The sequence below is a fragment of the Kogia breviceps genome, chromosome 11 (genome assembly GCF_026419965.1).
Source record: "Kogia breviceps isolate mKogBre1 chromosome 11, mKogBre1 haplotype 1, whole genome shotgun sequence".
Lineage (NCBI taxonomy): Eukaryota > Metazoa > Chordata > Mammalia > Artiodactyla > Physeteridae > Kogia > Kogia breviceps.
This window is the reverse complement of record NC_081320.1, coordinates 41,901,035-41,928,228: the sequence shown is the minus strand read 5'-3', so window position 1 is coordinate 41,928,228 and position 27,194 is coordinate 41,901,035. Positions and strand designations below refer to the sequence as shown.

General features: G+C 36.8%; 1 protein-coding gene across 1 annotated transcript in view; it reads right to left on the bottom strand.

Moving 5' to 3' along the window:
* Nucleotides 1-27,194, bottom strand: part of EXOC6B (exocyst complex component 6B) — a 721,321-nt gene that overhangs the window by 360,405 nt on the left and 333,722 nt on the right. Inside the window, exons 9-11 of the mRNA XM_059079741.2 lie at nucleotides 4,597-4,680; nucleotides 4,196-4,242; nucleotides 2,673-2,793 (exon numbers count right to left, since the gene is read on the bottom strand). Coding sequence (XP_058935724.1) covers nucleotides 2,673-2,793; nucleotides 4,196-4,242; nucleotides 4,597-4,680 — 252 coding nt within the window. The remainder of the gene's footprint in view (nucleotides 1-2,672; nucleotides 2,794-4,195; nucleotides 4,243-4,596; nucleotides 4,681-27,194) is intronic.

Here is a 27,194-nt window from a genome sequence, read left to right as displayed (position 1 = left end):
AATGCACATTAAAACTAATACAAATTCATTAGATATTAAATGAAAAATACAGCATGTTTTACTTAAAATATATATTGTATATCATGTATTCATAAACAGAAAAAGGTGTCTTGAAATTTACATATAAGAAAGCTAATAATAATCATGCCAGGGATCATGGCCAAACTCGTTACTATTAAAAATCAATATTTCCTATCTTTTAATAACCATGTTATCTTTGTATAATTTTTTTATGTAAGAGCACGCCATGCAATGGAGGAAAGTAAAGCATTTTAAAAATGGTCCTAGGACAGTGGATACACTATTGCAAAAAAAAATAAAATGAGATCTTTAATCATACCCTAAATGACAATAAGAATAGGTGGCAATAACTACATAAATGTGTAAAAATCAAGCCATGAAATAGTTGAGACTGTTTTTTAGTCTCAGAACAGGCAGAACTTTAAAAAAATATTTTTAAATGTTCCAGACTTTATTATGATAACACAAGCATGTTAATGGTAAACATGTCAGATCAAGTCCTTGGACACATATAAGCAATGGGAGAAATTTTAAAATAAGATAAATATAATTAGATACATAAACATTTAACATTTTAAATACTAAAGAAGAAACCACCAACAAAAATAAAAGGAGAGGGCTTCCCTGGTGGCGCAGTGGTTGAGAATCTGCCTGCTGATGCAGGAGACACGGGTTCGTGCCCCGGTCGGGGAGGATCCCACGTGCCGCGAAGCGGCTGGGCCCGTGAGCCATGGCTGCTGAGCCTGCGCGTCCGGAGCCTGTGCTCCACAATGGGAGAGGCCACAACAGTGAGAGGCCCGCATACCGCAAAAAACAAAATAAAATAAAAGGAGAAAAATATTTGCAACACATTCAATAACGACATACCCTCTTTGGTTTCAAACTCATACATTAATCAATCTCCTAGACCTTACTACTTGAATAGCACAAAAAGTATCGCAAAGTAATCACAGCAAAAGGTAACTTACGACTTCCCTACTCCAAACCATCAAAACCAACACTATCATCCAAGGAAGGAAACTATAAACCTAGGCATTACCTTGATACTTCTTTCAACCTAACCTCTTGTATATTAATCCATCAGAAAGTACTTCCTAAAAATCTCTCAAACTCATCCATATCTCTCTATACCTACTATCACCTTGATCCAGCAATCATAATCTATTGTCTGGAATACTAGACTAGCCTACTAACTGTTCTCCCCATATCCATTCTCATCCCTCATCTGTAATTTAGCCAGAACAATCTTTTAAAAATAGAAATCTGACTTTCTCACTCCAATTTACCCTACTCCTGCCCCCAACACACACAGACTCACTCAACACACTGCTTAAAGGGTCAAACAGGTCCTAAATAATATGACACCTACCTACTTCTTTATTCCCACTTCCTACCTTAGTTGCTTAGCTTTCTATGTTTATGTTCTAACCACTCAGGACATCTTTCAATTTCCTAAAATGGCTACACTCCTTTCAATTATAGATTTTACACATGGTATTTACTCTAGAACACTTGCTAATGACTAGATACAGAGAGTTGAAGGGTTATGAATGACTTTAAAGTTTCTGGTTAGCATAACTAGATGTATACTAGAGCCATTTCTTGAAATTTTTTAAATACCAAATTATCTTCTATTATTAACTCCTCACTATTATTCCTCAAACACTTCAGACATAAGAGTACCTCAAAGTCCTTGTACTACTGTTCTTTTCACCTGGAATGATCTTTTAATTGATCTTTCCACAAATAGTTACTCCTCGATACTTAGATCTCAGAATGCCACTTCAGATCAACCAGTCAAAAGCAGACACCTAGTTGCCCTAATCTATCACTCTATTTTAATTGTCTGCATTGCATTATCACTGTCTGATATTACTGTTTATTTGTTTATTGGCAATCTCCCCAATTAAAATGTAACTCTCTGAGAGCAAAGACTTTATTCTTATTCATTCTTGTATTCCCATTGCCAACATGTAATACTTGTTCAAGAAATATTGAATGAATGAATAATTCAGAGCCAGCATTCTCTGCTTATAATAAAGTAGATTATCATCAACAATTGATGCTATCATAAAATATATCAATAGATCATGGAAACTCATAATTAAGCAACTTATTGAAATGTTGTAGAGTAAGAATAAATCTGTGAACTCCAAATCAGTATTAATAGGCATTATGAAGGCAATATGGAGTAACGGCTAAGAACATTGGCTCTGCAGTCATACCGTCAAGGTTTGAATCTAAGCTCCACCACTTACTGGGTGACATCAGGCTGGTTACTTAACCTCTCTGAGGTTCAGCTCCCCAGACTATAGGGTAAATATAACAACAGCACCTGCCTTATAGGGATGAAGTGAGGATGAAATATATATGCAGTACACAATAACAATATAATAACAATGCCTGAGACATAGATAGCAATCAATAAATGTTAGCTGCTGTTTTCTTATTGCAAAGAGCATTCACAAAAGTGGGCTTAGCGTTACAGAACATGCAGTTTGAAGTGACTACTTCCATATATCTTTGAAGAAAATGACTCCAAATGGCTGATTTCAAACAATACACATATGATGATTTTAAAGCAGTAGAAGACTAAATAGCATATAGATAATTAGCTTGAAGTAAGAACTTCTCTTGTGCTTCTTACATACCGAGTGAGTACGGAGTGCTGCGATGGTTTTTGAAAGTGCCATTTCCCACAGTTCATCGATGTAGGCTCTATTTACTAAGCCCTGGGTTGTATGTAAAATGTGATCTTCAACCACAAAAAAGCTAAGATTGAGGAAAAAAGAAAGCACAGCTGTCAGAAATTACAGTTTGACTACTATCATCAGGGGATGACAAACGTTAAGAGTTGCCATCAAATTGGAAGTTAATACTAGTCACTTTTTCTTAAAGAAAGCTGTTTGGTATCACAAACAAAAAAAATCAGATATCTTAGACTTGGAATTATACCTCTGATCATGATATCATCTTAACCACTTCTATAGAAATTGGAATTACATTCCTATTAAATGTTAACCATGTTATCTAGAAATTTAAAAGAGAAGAAAAATGTTTATAGGTAAAGAAGGATAATTTCACTACATTAAAATCAGTAGCCCATTAATACATTTTTAAAAACTAATAGAATCTAAAGAGACAATGAAAGTTAAAGCACACATTTTTTTTAAGAATCCAACACACAAAATACCGAAATAATTCCCCTTACATAAACTTTCTCATCAAAGTACTGAAAAGATATCTTAAATATAAATATATAAATAGATATATTTATATATTTATACAAAGGTAAAGAAAAAATACACATATTTTTAACATATTTTTAACATCTGTGGCTTCTTAATTTTTATGCATCTAAAATGTATCTTCAGCTTTCTTGCCTAAATATTCATACTAATTAAAACAATTCTTTAAATAGGGAATTGTTACGATACATTTTAATCAAAGGTATCAATTACATTGCAACAATCTAAACTTGGGGAAAAAAAGAAATTTCATGGAACAATCCAACTTATTTCCTTTTTTTTTAACTGCAAAGTTACTATATTGCAATTAGAATAAGCTGCCTATATTTGGGATGTTTATTTGGGAACTGCAATTCCATACTAGTATATATACTCCAGATGAGGATGGCAAACTATACAGTCCATGGAACAAATTTGGCCCACTGCTTGTTTTTATAAACAGTGTTTTATTGGAACACAGCCATTGTCTTTCATTTACATATTGTCTATAGCTGCTTTCGTACTGCAACAAAGCTGAATAGTTCTAACAGAAACCGTATGGCCTGCTGAGCCTAAATACTTCACTATTTGGCCCTTTTAGAAAAAAACTTGCCAACTTTTGCTGATTATTTGGTTCCCTCTTAACAATAATGAAAAAACAAAACATCACATATAATAAGACTACAATTCGATATTTTTCTACCTTTATCCATAAAAAGGATTCCCCAACAATATAGAATTATGTTCCCCAACATAATTCTATGAAACGAATAGACATTCCTTTAAAATCATCAGATATTCAAAACAAATCTTGTCTTAAGAATTTAGAAAAGAAAAGAAAAAAAATTTCCCAAAGAACACTTGATATACTTTTCCAAGTCTCACAAAAAGTATATAAACTATTGAAAGTGTATAAATTTAAAACACACAAACACACATATACCCACCCTACAATTTGATTAAAATACTTCCTGTAGCCATCTAAAGTTTCATGCTGCAACAAAGCAAAGAGAAAAAAGTTATTGTTTCTGTTTTGACACATTAAGACAGTTAAAATCAGCTAATTAATTTCTTAAGGCTCAATTCCAAAGACTATAAAGTAAATATAATAATAGTACCTACCTTATAGGATTACAGTGAGGATGAAATGAGACAACACATATCTAGTACTTAGAACAATGCCTGACACATAGCAAGCAACAGATGTTACTTGCTACTTTCTTAATGCAAGTCACATCTAGTGGTCCCAGAGTGACAATTTGGTGGGGGGGAGCCCAAATGGAAAATAAGTAAAAGATACCAGAGAAGAAAAGTGAAAAAGGGAGAAAAGTAAAGGTGGTGATGCTACCATGTTAGAAGGAGGCTGGAGCACCAAACGAGCCTGTTTTCGCCTCTGTTTTCGGTAGTAGTTCTCAAATGTTTCCCGGGCACCCTGTAAAACAAACAAAAGGAAATGGGTTGATACATTTGGACTAATTACTCTAGTATTTCATGGGAAATTCCCAGGTCAGGAATTGAGGCAGCCCCACATTTCTCAAAATCTGCTATTTTAACACGGATAATCTTCAGAAAAATAAAAATAACTATTACCACTTATTGAACCTTACTTACAAATACCAACAGAGATGGATACAAAAAATTCTTAAGAGGAAACTACCAGAACTCAGCCTCCAGCACACCAAAGCTGGTTTCTGAATCAATTATCACAAATTCACAAGAAAGACAAACCAACATTCTCATAGGTGATAACAACAGTTTAGAAAATTGTTCTTAAAAAAAAAAAAAAAAAAAAACTCACAGAACATTCCAGAATAAAAACTAGTCTCAAATAAATCATGACCAAAAGGCCAAAGGGAGGCAGGAAAAAGGCAGGAGCTGAGAACATTAAGTCAGTCTTCTCAGACAGAATATAATCTAGCACAGGATTAATATCAAAAAGGAAGAAACGAAGCTCTGAAAAGTCTTAGCACACAGTTTCTACTTTTCATTTAGGGTTTCTGGGCTTAAACTGAAAGGTGCTCTAGAGAACAAGAGCTAACTCATGAGCTCTATAACTAGGGTTGAATAGTGTCCTCTCAAAATTCATGTCCTTCCCAGGACCTCACAACATGAACCTATTTAGAAATAGGGTCATTACAGATGTAATTAGTTAAATTAAGATGCAGTCATACTACAGTAGGGTGACCCTTAATCCAATATAACTGGTGTCTTCATAAGAAGAGGAAAATGCTATATGAAGGCAGAAACACAGGGAGAACAACATATGGTTCCACAAGCAGATATGGGACTGATGCAGCTGCAAGCCAAGGAACACCAAGGACTGCTGGCCACCACCAGAAGCTACAGAGAGACAAGGAAGGATTCTACCCAGAATCTGAGAGGGAGGATGGCTTTCTGCTATCCTGATTTTGGATTTCTAGTCTCCAAAACTGTGACAGAACAAATTTCTCTTATTTTAAGCCACCCAGTTTGTGGTACTTGATTATAGCAGCCGTAGGAAACTGATATAAGCTCAAAGCTTTTAAAACATGATGCTCCCCATTATTAAACTCTACTCTCAACCCAAGACTTTTCTAAATAAACAAAAGTAGAAAGGGAGAGACAGCATTACACAGTGGTTAAGAGTACTGATTTTAGAACCAAATGATTTTACTCAAACCATGGCTCTGCCCCTTACTAGCTGTATAACTCATATGACTAGCTATGTAACTTCCCTTTCATTATTTTAACTTCCACTATTTAACTCTTTACCTTTCACTAATAGATGTGCTATGGTTTACTCATTTGTAGAGATGCCAAACTCACATGGTTGTAATAAGGATTTAGAAGAGTTATAAAGCTTTTAGAATAGTACCTGATAAATAATAACCACTATGCAAGTACTTATTTAAAACATAATTAAGATGAAATCGGTGATGAAACAGAAAGCCCAGCCCATGTGAGTGAACATAAACTCCATTAAATACCTGGTTCAGTTTTCTTCACCTTCCCAAAAGTCTGAAGAACTTCACTCAACATGATTTCTTTGTTAGATCCCTAAACCAGGAAAACTGTTTAAGGTACTAAATCATGCAGCCTCAATAGTGTAGCTCAGGCGTTGGCAAATGTTTTCCATAATGGGCAGGACAGTAAATAGGCTTTGGTGAGCCATCCAGTCCCTAATGCAACTACTCAACTCTGCTGCTGTAGTGCAAAAGCAGCCACAGACAATACATAAATGAGTGTGGCTGTGTTCCAATAAAACCTTATTTATGAAAACTGAAATTAGAATTTTGTATCATTTTCACCTGTCATGAAATATTACTCCTCTTATGATTATTTTTATGAATACCAACCATTTAAAAATGTAAAAGTTGGGCTTCCCTGGCGGCGCAGTAGTTGAGAGTCTGCCTGCCGATGCAGGGGACACGGGTTCGTGCCCCGGTCTGGGAAGATCCCACATGCCGCGGAGCGGCTGGGCCTGTGAGCCATGGCCGCTGAGCCTGCACGTCCGGAGCCTGTGCTGTGCAACGGGAGAGGCCACAGCAGTGAGAGACCCGTGTACAGCAAATAAATAAATGAAATGTAAAAGTTCACACAGGTCATACAGAAACAGGCAGTAGACTGGATTTCGCCCATTAGTCATGGTTTGATAACCCCTGGGGTAGCTTAAAAACAAAGGTTTTAAAACACTAAAGTTATTATAACTGTACACACCTGAATTTTTCTGCCTAAAAAATGAAAACAAACATTAAGACAGCTATTTCAAGGCTTTCTTAGTCTATAAGTTAGTGAGGTAGCAAATAATTCTATTTAAGAAATAAAAAGTGGAAACTGCCTGTTGGTTTGTTAAAGCTGTTCCCCACTTGTCACCATTTCACAGCATAGAGGTATTATTAAATGTCAATTACATTCTATACACACTGAATGGCTTTTCATTTTAAGGTTAACAGCCCTAAAGGCCCTTTATTATTTTAGTGTGACGTTTCACTTTCAACATGCTTTCTAGCCAAGATACACTTAGCTGAGAATTTAGGGAAAGTTTTCTAATTAGAACACACTATATTAACTTAATTATTTGTTGTAAATGATAGAAAATAAACAAGATGAAATTCTATATAAAAACCAAATCATGAACCTTTACTTAATTCTAAAGTATATACATTTTGCTTTTTCAATAAAATTAAAACATAAGAAAAGACCAATTTATCTAATAGGTCTGGCTTCCCCATTTACAAAAATGAGCTAGATTTTCCCTAGTGGGTGCTAAATAAATTCACCTCTGATTATTCTATTTCCTTTGCCAGTTTTGTCAACTCAATGCTTATACGAGAAATTCGAGAAATAGAGGTCTGACCAATCCAGTTGAGTAAATGATGAAGTGCCTGCCTATTCACAAATAGGTCAATCAATAGACAATGAACTATAGAGTTCTGCCACTTCAGCTTCAAGCTCCTTTAATCACTCAAATGAAAAAACAAAACAAAACACAAACAAAAAAAACCACCTCAAAAGCTACTGAAGGTATAAACAAATAGATATAAAACAATAGGCAAGCAAGTGAAAAGTTGTTCTGTTTTTCATTTTATGTCATTAGTATGACAGTGCTACAAAGGCTATATAATAATTAATGAATTAATACACACAATATCACAGAAAAATTAGTCACAGTGTATATAAAGTGCTCACCATGTGATAGACACTGAGAATCTCGTCACTGAATTTATAGTCTATGGTGGAGGACTAGAAATTAAACAAGCAATTATATTAAAATCCTATTAAAATTATATTAGAACCCTATGGATTGAAGTGGGATGTATGTCTGAGTGTGTGTGTGTATGCGTGTGCGCACGTGCACTTAGGGGGTGGGAGGAATGTTAGAGAAAGATTCTCAGGAAAAAAATGACATTTATACTCATAATTGAAGAATGACTCAGAAGAATAAGCCAGGTAAACAGAAAGGAAAAAAAAATGTTCCTTGTAGAGACAGAAGTTCAAAGAAAAAAGGTATCACATATCCCATGAATTGAAAGAAGTTCTTCATGGCTGGAAGTTCAGGGTGTAAAGGAGAGGGATGACAAGAGACGAGGCTAGAGGACTTTGTAAATCGTGTTAAGATATTTGGACTTCAACTCTAGTTTTAGACACCTGGAGGTTGTAATGTAGTGAGTAGAATAAAGGAAGGGGAAATTAGCTACAAAAAGATCAGTCAGAATCTGACATATATTTAGGAGGCATAAGCCAATTGGATATATGTGGTAAAGGACATGAAGGAAAGAAGGCTGATGTGAGGTTTCTAACCTAGTTAACTAGTTTGGTTGGTGGTGTCATTTAATGAGAGAGGAATCAGAAGGAAATACAGTTGATTATTACTCATGGTTTCCTAATTTGCAAATTTACCTACATGCTCAAATTTATGTGTAGCCTCAAAATCAATTCTCATGGCACTTTCATAGTCATTCAAGGATGTACGCAGTGTGGGGAAAATTTTGCGTTGCCCGATGCACATGTTCCTAGCTGAGGCCAAACAAAGCAACACTCTTCTTTCTTATTTCAGTTCACACACTATAAACAATTATTCTTTTCATGGTCTATCTAGTGCCACATTTTTCAAATTTTTGTGCTTTTTTAAAAAATTTGAGGCATAATTGACATAACATTATATTAGTTTCAGATGTACAACTTAATGATTCAATATTTGTGTATACTGCAAAATGATCACCAAAATAAGTCTAGTTAACGTCTATCACCACGTAGTTATACATACTTTTTTTCTTGTAATGAGAACTTTTAAGATCTGCTCTCTTAGCAAGTTGCAAATATATAATACAGTACTATTAACTATAGTCACCATGCTGTACATTCCATCCCCAGGACTTATTTATTTTATAACAAAGTTTGTACCTTTTGACCACCTTCATCCAATTCCTCCAACCCCTACTCCCTGCCTCTGGCAACCACCAATCTGTTCTCTGTAACAATGCGTCCAGATGGGTTTTGTTCATTTATTTAGGTTCCACATACAAGTGAGTTACAACAGAGTATCTGTCTTTCCCTGTCTGACTTATTTCACTTAGTATAATGACCTCAAGGTCTACTCATGTTGTCACAAATAGAAAGGTTTCTTATTTGAAATATTTATATGACTGAATAATATTCCATTGTGTATATATGTACCACATCTTTATATCCATTCATATATTGATGGATACTTAGGTTGTTTCCTTATCTTGGCTATTGTAGATTATACTGCAACATAGGGATGCACTTATCTTTACGAGTTAATGTTTTTATTTTCTTTGGATAAATGCCCAGAAGTGGAATTCCTGGATCATATGGTAGTTTTATTTTTAATTTTTTGAGGAACTTCCATACTGTTTTCCAGAGCGGCTGAACCAATTTACATTCCCACCAACAGTGCAAGAGGGTTCCGTTTCCTCCACAACCTCACCAACACTTGTTATTTCTTGTCTTTTAGATAATAGCCATTCTAACAGGTGAGGTGGTATCTCATGGTGATTTTAATTTGCATTTCCCTAATGTAGAGCTCACTTTCATGTATCTGTTAGCCACCTCTGTGTCTTAAATTTTTGTGCTTCTTGTTGGTGATTTTGCTATTTAAAATGAACCTCAAACATAGTACTGAAGTGCTATCTGGTGTACCTAAGCTCAAGAAGGCAAGATGTACTTTACAGAGAAAATACATTTTAGATGAGCTTCATTCAGGCATGAGTTATAAAGTTGAATTCAATGTTAATGAATCAACAATAGAGATTAAATAAGGTATCAAATGAGAAACACGTAAAACAAGGTTATGAGTTGATTGGCTGATGAAAATGTTGTGATCAGAAGCTCACAGAAACCTAACCCTGTATTTCTCCTAACAGCAATGGTCAAGTATTCATTAACTAAGTGTTTACAGTTTATATTGGGTTGGCCAAAACCTTCATTCGGGATTTCCATAACGTCTTATGGAAAAAGCCGAATGAAATTTTTGGCCAACTACCATGAATAATAAGAATCAAATGTATTGGACAGACTGATAATAATGACTTCCATATTGGACATGTCTGGCTCCTTCTTGTAATCAATATATAACTTTTAACGTCAATTACTTAGAGAAGATTTTTTCTACTACTTGATTTAAAAAGGAATGTTTTGCCTAACATATAACCCTCTTTTAATTCTTTGCATAGCACATATCTCCATCTGACATTATGTTGTTTATTTGTTTATTGTCTAACTCATTTCACTAGGACGCAAGCTCCATGAGAACAAGTTTCTTGTTTGTCTTATTTTTTGTTGTGTTCACAGCCCCTAGAACAATGTCTGGCACATGATTGGCAATCAATATGCATTCGTTTGAAAATTGATTAAAAGTATGAGTAAAATATTAATTGATATTTTAAGATATCATTTTTATGTTATATTTACACTTTATCTTCTATACAATAATCACTTCTTTATAATTATTCCTATTCATGTCATTCTGTTGTTTTTCTATCTCTATTTATCCTTTTAAAGACTTTTGTTCCTATTTCATAGAGGTTATGTCTTCCTCATATCAAACAACTTTCTAAAATTTCCTTTTGGTTCCTTTATAAAATCATTTTTACAATCATGTTCCCTCTGAATTTCTAGGATAATGTTCCTTGTCCCTTTTTAAAAATAAATTTATTTATTTATTTACTATTTATTTATGGCTGTGCTGGGTCTTTGCTGCTGCGCAAGGGCTTTCTCTAGTTGCAGTGAATGGGAGCTACTGTTCATTGAGGTGTGCAGGCTTCTCATTGTGGTGGCTTCTCTTGTTGCAGAGCACAGCCTCTTACACGCATGGGCTTCAGTAGTTGTGGCATGCAGGCTCAGTAGTTGCAGCTTAGTTGCTCCACAGCATGTGGGATCTTCCCAGCCCAGGGATCAAACCCGAGTCCCCTGATTTGGCAGGTGGATTCTCAACCACTGCACCACCAGGGAAGTCCCAGTCCCATTTTATTCAGTATGTTTTCTCAGATCTCATATTTTGTTTTATATTATTTCATTTTCCCAATTGCTCTGTCTAGAACAAGAAGAGTCCCTTCTAGACTAGTACTTTCTTCTTGGTTTGTGGTTTGCCTTTGGCCAATTCACCACTCATCTGGCTATAGATCTAACATCCTTATGGAAGTGGCAATTTGTAACAGGTACAAAGCTGTTTCAAAGGCCATCCACAAACTAATGCCAGTGTCTAGCAAGAACTGGCCTACTAAGTTTGTATGAAATATGGCTGAACATTCTCCTACCATACAGTTCACAGTGTTTTAACTCTCTGAACTTCTTAAGCTTTATGAAAACCACAATAATGTAAGCTTTTCCTATTTGTGCTCTTGTACAGCACTATGACTTTGAGTATTCTCCAGCACAGAATGAACTGTGCTGCCAACCAAGGTCCCTCTCTTTCCCCTCATCCCACGTTCTGGTAGCACTAAAAAGGAGAATCCATGCAGTAGAGGGGTGAACAACCAATCTATTCATCAATTCAGGATTGTATTTTCAATCTAGAAGGCATACCATAGAAGAGGGATAAACTGTCTTTTGACTTTTAAGGTTTGCTCTGTTGATGACAGCAAAACACACATCACTCAACAGCTGGATTTCTCAACCCATTCTATCAGCTCTAAACATAGAGAAAATTTATTCCAATTTGGACAACATTGTGAATTATCAACCGTATTTATCAATGAATATTGTAAATTTTCAGACTTTAATACATCTAAAGTATATTAGTAAAAGTTAAGAAAGACTTAGGTTGGCAGAGAGACCTTCAAGGTAGCAGAGGAATAAGACCTGGAGATCACCATCCTCCCCACAAATACACTGGAAATACATGTGGAACTACTCCTACAGAACACCTACTGAATGATGGCAGAAGACCTCAGATTTCTGAAAAGGCAAGAAACTGCCCACGTACCAGCATAGGGCAAAAGAAGAAAGAAAAAAAAACAGAGACAAAAGAATAAGGACAGGACCTGCAGCTCTGGCAGGGACTTGTGAAGGTGGAAAAGTTTCCATGTACTAGGGAGCCCCTTCACTGGCAGAGATGGGGGCTGGCGGGGGGGAAGCTTCAGAGCCACGGAGGAGAGCGCAGCAACAGGGGTGCAGAGGGCAGAGTGGATAGATTCCCGTACAGAGAATTGGTGCCGACCAGCACTCACCAGGCTGAGAGGCTTGTCTTCTCAGCCACTTGGATGGGCGGGAGCTGGGAGCTGAAGCTCGGCTTCAGAGGTCAGATCCCAGGGAGAGGACTGGGGTTGGCTGTGTGAACACAGCCTGAAGAGGGCTAGTGCGTGCGCCACAGCTAACCGGGAGGGAGTCTGGGAAAAAGTTGGGACCTGCTAAGAGGCAAGAGGCCATTGTTTCAGGGTACATGAAGAGAGGCAAGTCAGAGCACCGCCTCAACAAGCTCTAGAGATGGGCATGAACCACGGCTATCAGTGCAGATACCAGAGACAGGCATGAAATGCTAAGGCTGCTACTGCAGCCATCAAGAATCCTGTGTATAAGAACAGGTCACTATTCACAGGTCCCCTCCTGGGAGCCTGTGCAGCCCGCCACTGCCAGAGTCCTGTGATCTAGGGACAACTTCCCTGGGAGAAAACACAGTGTGCCTCAGGCTGGTGCAATGTCACGCCGGGCTCTGCTGTTGCAGGCTCGCACCGCATTCCGTACCCCTCCCTCCCCGTGGCCTGACTGTGCCAGAGCCCCCTAATCAGCTGCTCCTTTAACCCCATCCTGTCTGAGCAAAGAATAGACGACCTCAAGTGACCTAAACACACAGGCGGGCCAAATCCAAAGCTGAACACCAGAAGCTGTGCGAACAAAAAAGAGAAAGGGAAATTTCTCCCAGGACTCTGAGGAGGAGCAGATTAAATCTTCACAATCAACTTGATGTACCCTGCATCTCTGGAATATCATCCCAACACTGAGGCTGCAGACTTTGTGTGATTTCATCTGTATAACTTTGCTTTTACCATTTGTCCTAGGGTTCTGTCTGGTGTTTTTTGTTTTTTTGGGTTTTTTTAGTATAGTTTTTAGTGCTTGTTATCATTGGTGGATTTGTTTTCTGGCTTGGTTGTGCTCTTCTTTCTTTCTTTTTTTTATTACTTTAATATTGTTTTTATTTTTAATATTTTTTATCTTTTATTTTAATAACTTTATTTTATCTTTTTCTTTCTTTTTTTCTTATTTTCTCCCTTTTATTCTGAGCCATGTGGCTGACAGGGTCTTGCTGCTCCAGCCAGGTGTCAGGCAGGTACCTCTGAGGTGGAAGAGCCAAGTTCAGGACATTGGTCTACCAGAGACCTCTTGGCTCCACGTAATATCAAACGGCAAAAGCTTTCCCAGAGATTTCCATTTCAACTCCAAGACCCAAATCCAATGACCAGCAAGCTACACTGTTGGACACCCTATGCCAAACAACTAGGGAGACAGGAACACAACCCCACCCATTAGCAGAGAGGCTGCCTAAAATCATAATAAGATAACACATATCCCAAAACACACCACCAGACGTGGTCCGGCCCACCAGAAAGACAAATCCAACCTCATCCACTAAAACACAGGTACCAGTCCCCTCCAGCAGGAAGCCTATACAACCCACTGAACCAGCTTTACCCACTGGGGGCAAACACCAAAAACAATGGGAACTATAAACCTGCAGCCTGCCAAAAGGAGACACCAAGAGCAGTATGTTAAGCAAAATGAGAAGACACAGAAACACACAGCAAATGAAGGAGCAAGATAAAAAACCACCAGAACAAACAAATGAAGAGGAAATAGGCTGTCTACCTGAAAAAGAACTGAGAGTAATGATAGTAAAGATGATCCAAAATCTTGGAAACAGAATGGAGAAAATACAAGAAATGTTTAACAAAGAACTAGAAGAACTAAAGAGCAAACAAACAATGATGAACAACATAATAAATGAAATTGAAAATTCTCTAGAATGAATCAATAGCAGAATAACTGAGGCAGAAGAACAGATAAGTGACCTGGAAGATAAAAGAGTGGAAATAACTACCACAGAGAAGAAAGAAGAAAAAAGAATGAACACCATTGAGGACAGTCTCAGAGACTTCTGGAACAACAGGAAACACACCAACATTCAAATTATAGGGGTCCCAGAAGAAGAAGAGAAAAAGAAAGTGACTGATAAACTATTTGAAGAGATTATAGTTGAAAACTTCCCTAATATGGGAAAGGAAACAGTGAATCAAGTCCAGGAAGTACAGGGAGTCCCATACAGGAAAAACCCAAGGAGAAACATGCCAAGACACATATTAATCAAACTATCAAAAATTAAATACAAAGAAAAAATATTAAGCAGCAAGGTAAAAGCAACAAATAACATACAAAGGATTCCCCATAAGGTTAACAGCTGCTCTTTCACCAGAAACTCTGCAAGCCAGAAGGGAGTGGCAAGAAATATTTAAACTGATGAAAGGGAAAAACCTACAAACAAGATTACTCTACCCAGCAAGGATCTCATTCAGATTCAATGGGGAAATCAAAAGTTTTACAGACAAGCAAAAGCTAAGAGAATTCAGCACCACCAAACCAGCTTTACAACAAATGCTAAAGGAACTTCTCTAGGCAGGAAACACAAGAGAAAGAAAAGGCCTACAATAACAAACTCCAAACAATTAAGAAAATGGTAATAGGAACATACAAATCAATAATTACCTTAAATGTAAATGGATGAAATACTCCAATCAAAAGACACAGACTGCCTGAATGGATACAAAAACAAGACCCATATATATGCTGTCTACAACAGAACCACTTCAGAATTAGGGACACATACAGACTGAAAGTGAGGGGATGGAAAACGATATTACAAACAAATGGAAATCAACAGAAAGCTGGAGTAGCAATTCTCACATCAGATAAAATGATTTTAAAATAAAGATGATTACAAGAGACAAAGAAGGACACTACATAATGATAAGGTATCAATCCAAGAAGAAGATATAACAATTGTAAATATTTATTCACCCAACAAAGGAGCACCTCAATACATAATGCTAACAGCCATAAAAGGGGAAATCGACAGTAGCACAATAATAGCAGGGGACTTTTATACCACACTTTCACCAATGGACAGATCATCCAAAATGAAAATAAATAAGGAAACACAAGCCTTAAATGATACATTAAACAAGACGGACTTGATATTGATAGGACACTCCATCCAAAAACAACAGAATACACTTTCTTCTCAAGTGCTCATGGAACTTTCTCCAAGATAGATCATATCTTGGGTCACAAATCAAGCCTTGGTAAATTTAAGAAAATTGAAATCATATCAAGTATCTTTTCCGACCACAACACTATGAGACTAGATATCAATTACAGGAAAAAATATGTAAGAAATACAAACACATGGAGGCTAAACAACACACTACTTAATAACCAAGAGATCACTGAAGAAATCAAAGAGGAAATTAAAAAAATACCTAGAAACAAATGACAATGAAAACAGGACGACCCAAAACCTAAGGGATGCAGCAGTTCTAAGAGGGAAGTTTAGAGCTATACAAGCCTACCTTAAGAAACAAGAAACATCTCAAATAAACAACCTAAAATTACAGCTAAAGCAATTAGAGAAAGAACCAAAAAACCCCAAAGTTAGCAGAAGGAAAGAAATCATAAAGATCAGATTAGAAATAAATGAAAAAGAAATGAAGGAAACAATAGCAAAGATCAATAAGACTAAAAGCTGGTTCTTTGAGAAGATAAACAAAATTGATAAACCATTATCCAGACTCATCAAGAAAAAAAGGAAGAAGACTCAAATCAATAGAATTAGAAATGAAAAAGGAGAAGTAACAACTGACACTGCAGAAATACAAAGGATCATGAGAGATTACTACAAGTAACTATATGCCAATAAAATGGACAACATGGAAGAAATGGACACATTCTTAGAAAAGCACCACCTTCTGAGAGTGAACCAGGAAGAAACAGAAAATATGAACAGACCAATTACAAGCACTGACATTGAGACTGTGATTAAATATCTTCCAACAAACCAAAGCCAAGGACCAGATGGCTTCACAGGCGAATTCTATCAAACACTTAGAGAAGAGCTAACACCTATCCTCTCAAACTCTTCCAAAATAGAGCAGAGGGAGGAACACTCCCAAACTCATTCTACAAGGCCACCATCACCCTGATACCAAAACGAAACAAATATGTCATAAAGAAAGAAAACTACAGGCCAGTATCACTGAAAACATAGATGCCGAAATCCTCAACAATATATTAGCAAACAATCCAACAGCACATTAAAAGGATCATACACCATGACCAAGTGGAGTTTAACCCAGGAATGCAAGGATTCTTCAATATACACAAATCGATCAATGTGATAAACCATATTAACAAACTAAAGGATAAAAACCATATGATCATCTCAATAGATCCAGAAAAAGCTTTTGACAAAATTCAACACCAATTTATAATAAAAACCCTCCAGAAAGTAAGCATAGAGGGACCTTACCTCAACATAATGAGGCCATAGATTACAAACCCACAGCCAGCAACATTCTCAATGGTAAAAAACTGAAACCATTTCAGTTTTTCTGGAACCAGACAAGGCAGTCCAGAATTACTGTGGCCCTGAACCAAGATGGTGGAGTAGAAGGGCGTGCTCTTACTCCCTCTTGTGAGAACACCAAAATCACAACTAGCTGCTGGACAATCAACAGGAAGACTCTGGAACTCACCAAAAAAGATACCCAACATCCAAAGACAAATGAGAAGCCACAGTGAGACGGTAGGAGGGGTGCAATCACAGTAAAATCAAATCCCATAACTGCTGGGTGGGTGACTCACAGACTGGAGAACACTTACACCACAGAAATCTACCCACTGGAGTGAAGTTTCTGAGGCCCATGTCAGACTTCTGAACCTGGGAGTCCCGTAATGGGAGGAGAAATTCCTAGAGAATCAGACTTTGAAGGCTAGTGGGATTTGATTGCAGGACTTAGACAGGACTGGGGAAAACAGACACTCCACTCTTGGAGGGCACACACAAAGCAGTCTGCATATCGGGTCCCAGGGGAAGGAGCAGTGACCACAGGGGAGACTGAACCAGACCTACCTGCTAGTGTTGGAGGGTCTCCTGCAGAGGCGGGGGGTGGCTGTGGCTCACCATGGGGACAAGGACACTGGCAGCAGAAGTTATGGGAAGTACTCCTTGGTGTGAACCTCCCAGAGTGTGTCATTAGCCCCACCAAAGAGCCCAGGTAGGCTCCAGTGTTGGGTGGCCTCAGGCCAAACAACCAACAGGGAGGGAACCCAGCCCCACCCATCAGCAGTCAAGTGGATTAAACTTTTACTGAGATCTGCCCACCAGAGCAACAGTAAGCTCTACCCACCACCAGTCCCTCCCATCAGGAAACATGCACAGGCTTCTTAGATAGCCTTATCCACAAGAGGGCAGACAGCAGAAGCAAGAAGTACAATCCTGCAGCCTGTGGAACAAAAACCACATTCACAGAAAGATAGACAAGATGAAAAGGCAGAGGGCTATGTACCAGATGAAGGAACAAGATAAAACCCCAGAAAAACAACTAAATGAAGTGGAGATAGGCAGAAAAATTCTTTTTCTTCCAGAAAAAGAATTCAGAATAATGATAGTGAAGATGATCCAGGACCTCAGAAAAAGAATGGACACAAAGATCGAGAAGATGCAAGAAATCTTTAATGAAGACCTAGAACAATTAAAGAACAAACTGAGATGAACAATAAAATAACTGAAATGAAAACTATACTAGAAGGAATAAATTGCAGAACAACTGAGGCAGAAGAACAGATAAGTGACCTGGAAGACAGAATGGTGGAATTCACTGCTGTGGAACAGAATAAAGAAAAAAAGAATGAAAAGAAATGAAGACAGCCTAAGAGACCTCTGGGACAACATTAAACGCAACAACATTCATATTATAGGGGTCCCAGAAGGAGAAGAGAGAGAGAAAGGACCAGAGAAATTATTTGAAGAGATTATAGTCGAAAACTTCCCTAACATGGAAAAGGAAATAGCCACCCAAGTTCAGGAAGCACAGTGAGTCCCATACAGGATAAACGCAAGGAGAAACATGCCAAGACGCACAGTAATCAAACTGGCAAAAATTAAAGACAAACAAGAATTATTGAAAGCATCAAGGAAAAAACAACAAATAACATACAAGGGAACTCACATAAGGTGAACAGCTGATTTCTCAGCAGAAACTCTACAAGCCAGAAGAGAGTGGCATGATATACTGAAAGTGATGAAAGGGAAGAACCTACAACCAAAATTACATTATCTGGCAAGGATCTCATTCAGATTCAATGGAGAAATCAAAAGCTTTACAGACAACCAAACCTAAGAGAATTCAGCAACACCAAACCAGCTCTACAACAAATGCTAAAGGAACTTCTCTAAGTGAGAAACACAAAAGAAGAAAAGGACCTACAAAAACAAACCTAAAACAATTAAGCAAATGGTAATAGGAACATACATATCGATAATTACCTTAAATGAGAATGGATTAAATGCTCCAACCAAAAGACACAGGCTTCCTGAATGGATACAAAAACAAGACCCATGTATATGTTGTCTACAAGACACCCATTTCAGACTGAGGGGATGGAAAAAGATATTCCATGTAAATGGAAATCAAAAGAAAGCTGGAGTAGCAATACTCATATCAAATAAAATAGACTTTAAAATAAAGAATGTTACAAGGGACAAGGAAGGACACTACATAATGATCAAGGGATCAATCCAAGAAGAAGATAGAACACTTATAAATATATATGCACCCAACATAGGAGCACCTCAATACATAAGGCAACTGCTAACAGCTCTAACAGATGAAATTGACAGTAACACAATAAGAGTGGGGGACATTACACCTCACTTACATCAATGGACAGATCATCCAAAATGAAAATAAATAAGGAAACAGAAGCTTTAAATGACACAATACACCAGATAGTTTTAATTGATATTTATAGGACATTCCATCCCAAAACAGCAGATTACACTTTCTTCTCAAGTGCACACGGAACATTCTCCAGGATAGATCACATCTTGGGTCACAAATCAAGACTCAGTAAATTTAAGAAAACTGAAATCATATCAAGCATCTTTTCTGACCACAACGCTATGAGATCAGAAATGAATTACAGGGAAAAAAACGTAAAAAACACAAACACATGGAGGCTAAACAATACATTACTAAATAACCAAGAGATCACTGAAGAAATCATAGACGAAATCAAAAAATACCTACAGACAAATGACGATGAAAACACGATGATCCAAAACCTATGGGATGAAGCAAAAGCAGTTCTAAGAGGGAAGTCTATAGCTACACAAGCCTACCTGAAGAAACAAGAAAAAATCTCAAATAAAAAAATCTAATCTTTAACCTAAAGGAACTAGAGAATGAAGAATTAAAAAAAACCAAAGTTAGCAGAAGGAAAGAAATCATAAAGATCAGAACAGAAATAAATGAAATAGAAACAAAGACAACAATAGCAAAGATCAATAAAACTAAAAGCTGGTTCTTTGAGAAGATAAACAAAATTGATAAACTGTTAGCCAGACGCATCAAGAAGAAGAGGGAGAGGACTCAAATCAATAAAATTAGAAATGAAAAGGAGAAGTTACAACAGATACCACAGAAATACAAAGCATCCTCAGAGACTACTACAAGCAACTCTATGCCAATAAAATGGACAAGCTGGAAAAAATGGACAAATTCTTAGAAAGTTATAACCTTCCAAGACTGAACCAGGAAGAAATAGAAAGTATGAACAAACCAATCACAAGTAATGAAATTGAAACTGTGATTAAAAATCTTCCAACACACAAAAGTCCAGGACCAGATGGCTTAACAGGTGAATTCTATCAAACATTCAGAGAAGAGCTAACACCCATCCTTCTCAAACTCTTCCAAAAAATTACACAGGAAGGAACACTCCCAAACTCATTCTATGAGGTCACCATCACCCTGATACCAAAACCAGACAAAGATACTACAAAAAAAGAAAATTACAGACCAATACCACTGATGAATATAGATGCAAAAGTCCTCAACAAAATCCTAGCCAACAGAATCCAACAACACATTAAAAGGATCATACACCATGATCTAGTGGGATTTATCCCAGGGTTACAAGGATTCTTCAATATATGCAAATCAATCAATGTGATACACCACATTAACAAATTAAGGAATAACAGCCATATGATCACCTCAACAGATGCAGAAAAAGCTTTTGACAAAATTCAACACCCTTTTATGATAAAAACTCTCCAGAAAGTTGGCATAGAGGAAAGCCACCTCAACATAATAAAGGCCATATACGACAAACTCACAGCAAACATCATTCTAAATGGTGAAAAACTGAAAGCATTAACTCTAAGATCAGGAACAAGACAAGCATGTCCACTTTAACCACTATTATTCAGCATAGTTTTGGAAGTCCTAGCCACTGCAATCAGAGAAGAAAAAGAATAAAAGGAATACAAATTGGAAAAGAAGAAGTAAAACTGTCACTATTTGCAGATGACATGATACTATAGATACAGAATTCTAAAGATACCATCAGAAAACTACTAGAGCTAATCAATGAATTTGGTAAAGTTGGACAATACAAAAGTAATGCACAGAAATCTCTTGCATTCCTATACACTAATGTTGAAAAATCTGAAAGAGAAATTAAGGAAACACTCCCATTTACCATTGCAACAAAAAGAATAAAATACCTAGGAATAAACCTACCTAGGGAGACAAAAGACCTGTATGCAGAAAACTATAAGACACTGATGAAAGAAATTAAAGATGATACCAATAGATGGAGAGATACACCATGTTCTTGTACCAGAAGAATCAATATTGTGAAAATGACTATACTACCCAAAGCAATCTACATATTGAATGCAATCCCTATCAAATTATGAATGGCATTTTTTATGGAACTAGAACAAAAAAAACTTAAAATGTGTATGGGGACAAAAAAGACACAAAATAGCCAAAGCAGTCTTGAGAAACAAAAACCGAGCTGGAGGAATCAGAATCCCTGACTTCAGACTATATTACAAAGCTACAGTAATCAAGGTAATATGGTACTGGCAGAAAAACAAAACATAGATCAATGGAACAAGATAGAAAGCCCAGAGATAAATCCACACACCTATGGTCAACTCATCTATGACAAAGGAGGCAAGGATATACAATGGAGAAAAGACAGTCTCTTCAATAAGTGGTGCTGGGAGAACTGGACCGCTACATATAAAAGAATGTAATTAGAACACTCCCTAACACCATACACAAAAATAAACTCAAAATGGATTCAAGACCTAAATGGAAGACCAGACACTATAAAACTCTTAGAGGAAAACATAGGAAGAACACTCTTTGAAATAAATTACAGCAAGATCTTTTTTGATCAACCTCCTAGAATAATGGAAATAAAAACAAAAATAAGCAAATGGGACCTAGTGAAACGTAAAAGCTTTTGCACAACAAAGAAAACCATTAACAAGAAGAAAAGACAACCCTCAGAATGGGAGAAAATATTTGCAAATGAATCAATGGACAAAGGATTAATCTCCAAAATATATAAACAGCTCATGTAGCTCAATATTCAAAAAACAAACAACCCAATCCAAAAATGGACAGAAAACCTAAATAGACATTTCTCCAAAGAAGACATACAGATGGCCAAGAAGCACATGAAAAGCTGCTCACCATCACTAATTATTAGAGAAATGCAAATCAAAAATAGAATGAGGTATCACCTCACACCAGTTAGAATGGGCATCATCAGAAAATCTACAAACAACAAATGCTGGAGAGCGTGTGGAGAAAAGGGAACCCTCTTGCACTGTTGGTGGTAATGTAAATTGATACAGCCACTATAGAGAACAGTATGGAGGTTCTGCAACAAACTAAAAAGAGAATTACCATATGACCCAGCAATCCCACTACTGGGCATATACCCAGAGAAAACCAAAATTGAAAAAGATACATGCACCCCAGTGTTCATTGCAGCACTATTTACAACAGCCAGGTCATGGAAACAACCTAAACAACCATCGACAGACGAATGGATAAAGAATATGTGGTACATATATACAATGGAATATTACTCAGCCATAAAAAGAAACAAAATTGGGTCACTTGTTGAGACGTGGATGGATCTAGAGACTGTAATACACAGTGAAGTAAGTCGGAAAGATAAAAACAAATATCGTATATGAATTCATGTATGTGGAACCTGGAAAAATGGTACAGATGAACTGGTTTGTGGGGCAGAAGTTGAGATACAGATGTAGAGAACAAACATATGGACACCAAGAGGGGAGAGCCACGGGGGTGTGGGGATGGTGGTGTGATGCATTGGGAGATTGGGATTGATGTGTATACACTGATGTGCATAAAATTGATGGCTAATAAGAACGTGCTGTATAAAAATATAAATAAAAGAAAATTCAAAATTTTAAAATAAAAGACAAGGTAGTCCACTCTCACCACTATTATTCAACACAGTTTTGGATGTTTTAGCCACAGCAATCAGATAAGAAAAAGAAATACAAGGAAACCAAATTGGAAAAGAAGAATTAAAGCTGTGACTGTTTGCAGATGACATGTTACTATACATAGAGAATCCTCAAGATGCTACTGGAAAACTACTAGAGTTAATCAGTGAATTTGGTAAAGTAGCGGGATACAAAATTAATGTACAGAAATCTCTTGCATTCCTATACACTAATGATGAAAAATCTGTACGACAAGTTAAGGAAACACTCCAATTTACCATTGCAACAAAAAGAATAAAATACCTAGGAATAAACCTACCTAGGGAGACAAAAGACCTGTATGCAGAAAATTATAGGACACTAATGAAAGAAATTAAACATGATACCAACAGATGGAGACATACACCATGTTCTTGGATTAGAAGAATCAACACTGTGAAAATGACTCTACTACCCAAAGCAATCTACAGATTCGATGCAATCCCTATCAAACTGCCACTGGCATTTTTCACAGAAGTAGAACAAAAAATTTCACAATTTGTATGGAAACACAAAAGACCCCGAATAGCCAAAGCAATCTTGAGAAACAAAAATGGAGCTGGAGGAATCAGGCTCCCTGACTTCAGACTATACTACAAAGCTACAGTAATCAAGACAGTATGGTACGGGCACAAAAACAGAAATATAGATCAATGGAACAGGAAAGAAAGCCCAGAGGTAAACCCACACACATAGGGTCACCTTATTTTTGATAAAGGAGGCAAGAATATACAATGGAGAAAAGACAACTTCTTCAATAAATGGTGCTGGGAAAACTGGACAGCTACATGTAAAAGAATGAAATTAGAACACTTCCTGACACTATACACAAAAATAAACTCAAAATGGATTAAAGACCTAAGTGTAAGGCCAGACACTATCAAACTCTTAGAGGAAAACATAGGGAGAACACTCTATGACATAAATCACAGCAAGATCCTTTTTTGCCCACCTCCTAGAAAAATGGGAATAAAAACAAAAATAAACAAATGGGACCTAATGAAACTTAAAAGCTTTTACACAGCAAAGGATACCATAAACAAGACCAAAAGACAACCCTCAGAATGGGAGAAAATATTTGCAAATGAAGCAACTGACAAAGAATTAATCTCCAACGTTTGCAAGCAGCTCATGCAGCTCAATGTGAAAAAAACAAATAACCCAATCTAAAAATGGGCACAAGATCTAAATAGACATTTCTCCAAAGAAGATACACAGATTGCCAACAAACACATGAAAGGATCCTCAACATCACTAATCATTAGAGAAATGTAAATCAAAACTACAATGAGGTATCACTTCACACTAGTCAGAATGGCCATCATCAAAAAATCTACAAACAACAAATGCTGGAGAGGGTGTGGAGAAAAGGGAACCGTCTTGCACTGTTGGTTGGAATGTAAATTGATATAGTCACTATGGAGAACATTTTGGAGGTTCCTTAAAAAACTAAAAATGGAACTACCATACAAGCCAGCAATCTCACTACTGGGCATATACCATGAGAAAAACATAATTCAAAAAGTCATGTACCACAATGTTCACTGCAGCTCATTTACAATAGCCAGGACAGGGAAGCAACCCAAGTGTCCATCAACAGATGAATGGATATAGAAGATGTGACACATATATACAATGGAATATTACTCAGCCATAAAAAGAAATGAAATTGAGTTATTTGTAGTGAGATGGATGGACCTAGAGTCTGTCATACAGACTGAAGTAAGTCAGAAAGAGAAAAACAAATACCGTATGCTAACACATATATATGGAATCTTAAAAAAAAAAAAAGGTTGTGAAGAACCCAGCATCAGAACAGGAATAAAGATGCAGATGTAGAGAACGGACTTGAGGACACAGGGATGGGGAAGGGTAAGCTGGGATGAAGTAAGAGAGTGGCATGGACATATATACATTACCAAATGTAAACTGGATAGCTAGTGGGAAGCAGCCACATAGCACAGGGAGATCAGCTCAGTGCTTTGTGACCACCTAGAGGGGTGGGATAGTGAGGGTGGGAGAAACACACAAGGGGGAGGAGATATGGGGATATATGTATATGTATAGCTGATTCACTTTGTTTTAAAGCAGAAACTAACACACCATTAATGGTAAAGCAATTATATTCCAATAAAGATGTTTAAAAAAAACCCCACAAAAACAAAAAAACAAAAAAACCCTAAAAGATACATGTATCCCAATGTTCACAGCAGCATTATTTGCAATTGCCAAGATATGGAAGCAACCTAAATGTCCATCAACAGATGAATGGATAAAGAAGATATGGTATATACACACAATATATATGTATGGTATATACATATATACAATATATATATATATTACTCAGCCATAAGAAAAAATGAAATTCTGCCATTTGCAACAACATGAATGGACCTGGAAAGTATTATGCTTAGTGAAATGAATTAGACAAGGGAAGATAAATACTGTATGTTATCACTTATGTGTGAAATCTAAAAAATAAAACGAATGAATATAACAAAACAGAAAAAGACTCATGGATATACAGAGTGAACTAGTGGTTACCAGTGGGGAAAGGGAAGGAGGGAGGGGCAAGAGATAAGTGTGGGGATTAAGAGGTACAAACTACTACAGTATATATAAAATAAACAAGCTACAAGGATATATTGTACAGCACAGGGAACAAAGCCAATATTTTATAACAACTTTAAATTGAGTATAAGCTATAAAAATTTTTAATCGCTATGTTGTATACCTAACACTAACACAATATTATAAATCAACCTTCTTCGATTTAAAAAAAAGTCATTCATAATCCCCATCACCTGGAGATAACTACTGCTTACTGTTTGGTGTACTCCCTCACAAATGTTTTTCTATTCTAAATAGACAGATATTTTACCTACACACATATGTGCATATACACATATATAAATAGGATCATACTATACATACTCTTTTCACTGACCTTTCCATGCAAAAATCTTTTTTAGAAAATCATAATTCAGTATGATCCACTTTTACTGCACAACACTGTTCCAACTCCCTTTCTTCACACACATGCTATAAACTGTCATACAAATGCTGGAACAAACATGGGCTTTGAATAAATGTTCAAAAATAAAAATAAAAACACAGTGATGACTTTGAAGTCCCCATGTATCTAGACATTTGTCTGGATATAAACATAGATAACAAACACAGTATTGCCACTCAATGTGAGCAAATGAATGAAGCCTTTTGTTTTTGTACATAAAAGTGATAAAATTCATTGCTAACAAAGCTCAAAGTCAAAATTTAGCTGCTATAGCTCACAAACATGCACCAGTAATCAAGTAAGTCAGGATCATGTGGTCCTTGCTCTTCCTGGGGAAAGAGAAGGCCAGATGAAAGACTTTTCCTGGATTTCTTTCCTTCATAAAAGGTAACAATGTATCCTATGTACACAAATATCCTGAACATTTCATACAATTATTGATCCCATGCCTCCAAACATTAGTGGAATCTACGTGTCTAGCTTCATAGAAATAAAAAAAAAAACCTTACGCTGGGACACTACTATTTCGTATGGGCAGCATGTCTACATAACAGGGAAAGAGGAACAGACCTTGTATATTCTTCATTAAACATTTACTATGCCATTATTTGGCTAAACAGCTCTTCATCTAGTGTATCTTTCCTGGTAAAGACTGATATGAGGTCTGCTGGAAAGTAGGCAGAGACCTTCCCATCTATCACAGTAACAGAAAGTTAACCCTTGGATTGAGAAACAGCTAAGGACAAGTACACAAAGACAAGAGGGAAATGGAAGGAGGGAAGCACACACCACTGTTCTTCCGGCTTTGCCTACAGGAAGCAATATTTCCATTTGGTCTTAGGCAAAGCCTGTAATTTCACCACCCTGACTGCAGCTGGAGAACTCCCTTTTAACTGTCCCAGCATCCAAGTGAAGACAGGTTTATTCAGAGTGTTAAAAAAAAAAAAAAATCTGAAAGGGCCATCTTAATTTGCTTCCATGCGAAAAGGGGAGCACATATCACAGGGCCCCATAATGACATTCAACGGGATATTACACTTCACCGTATGGCTAATTTGCACAGCAGGCCCAAAGCAGGACTTTCTTTCATTACAAGTGCCTTAAAGATCAGACTACAGAAACACATGTAAAGAACAAACCCAAGATGCCCCTTATTGCTTAAATCTAGAAACATTCATTTGATTCCCAGATGTAAAAGCCCATTCAGAGAGCTTCCATGGCAAGGTCATTCAAGAGTCATGGAGGTGGTATGTGTCACAGCTCCACTTACCTATATTAGGTCTTTGAAAAATGTCTAAAATTCAAGAACCACAACACTGTCAAACACCTCAAA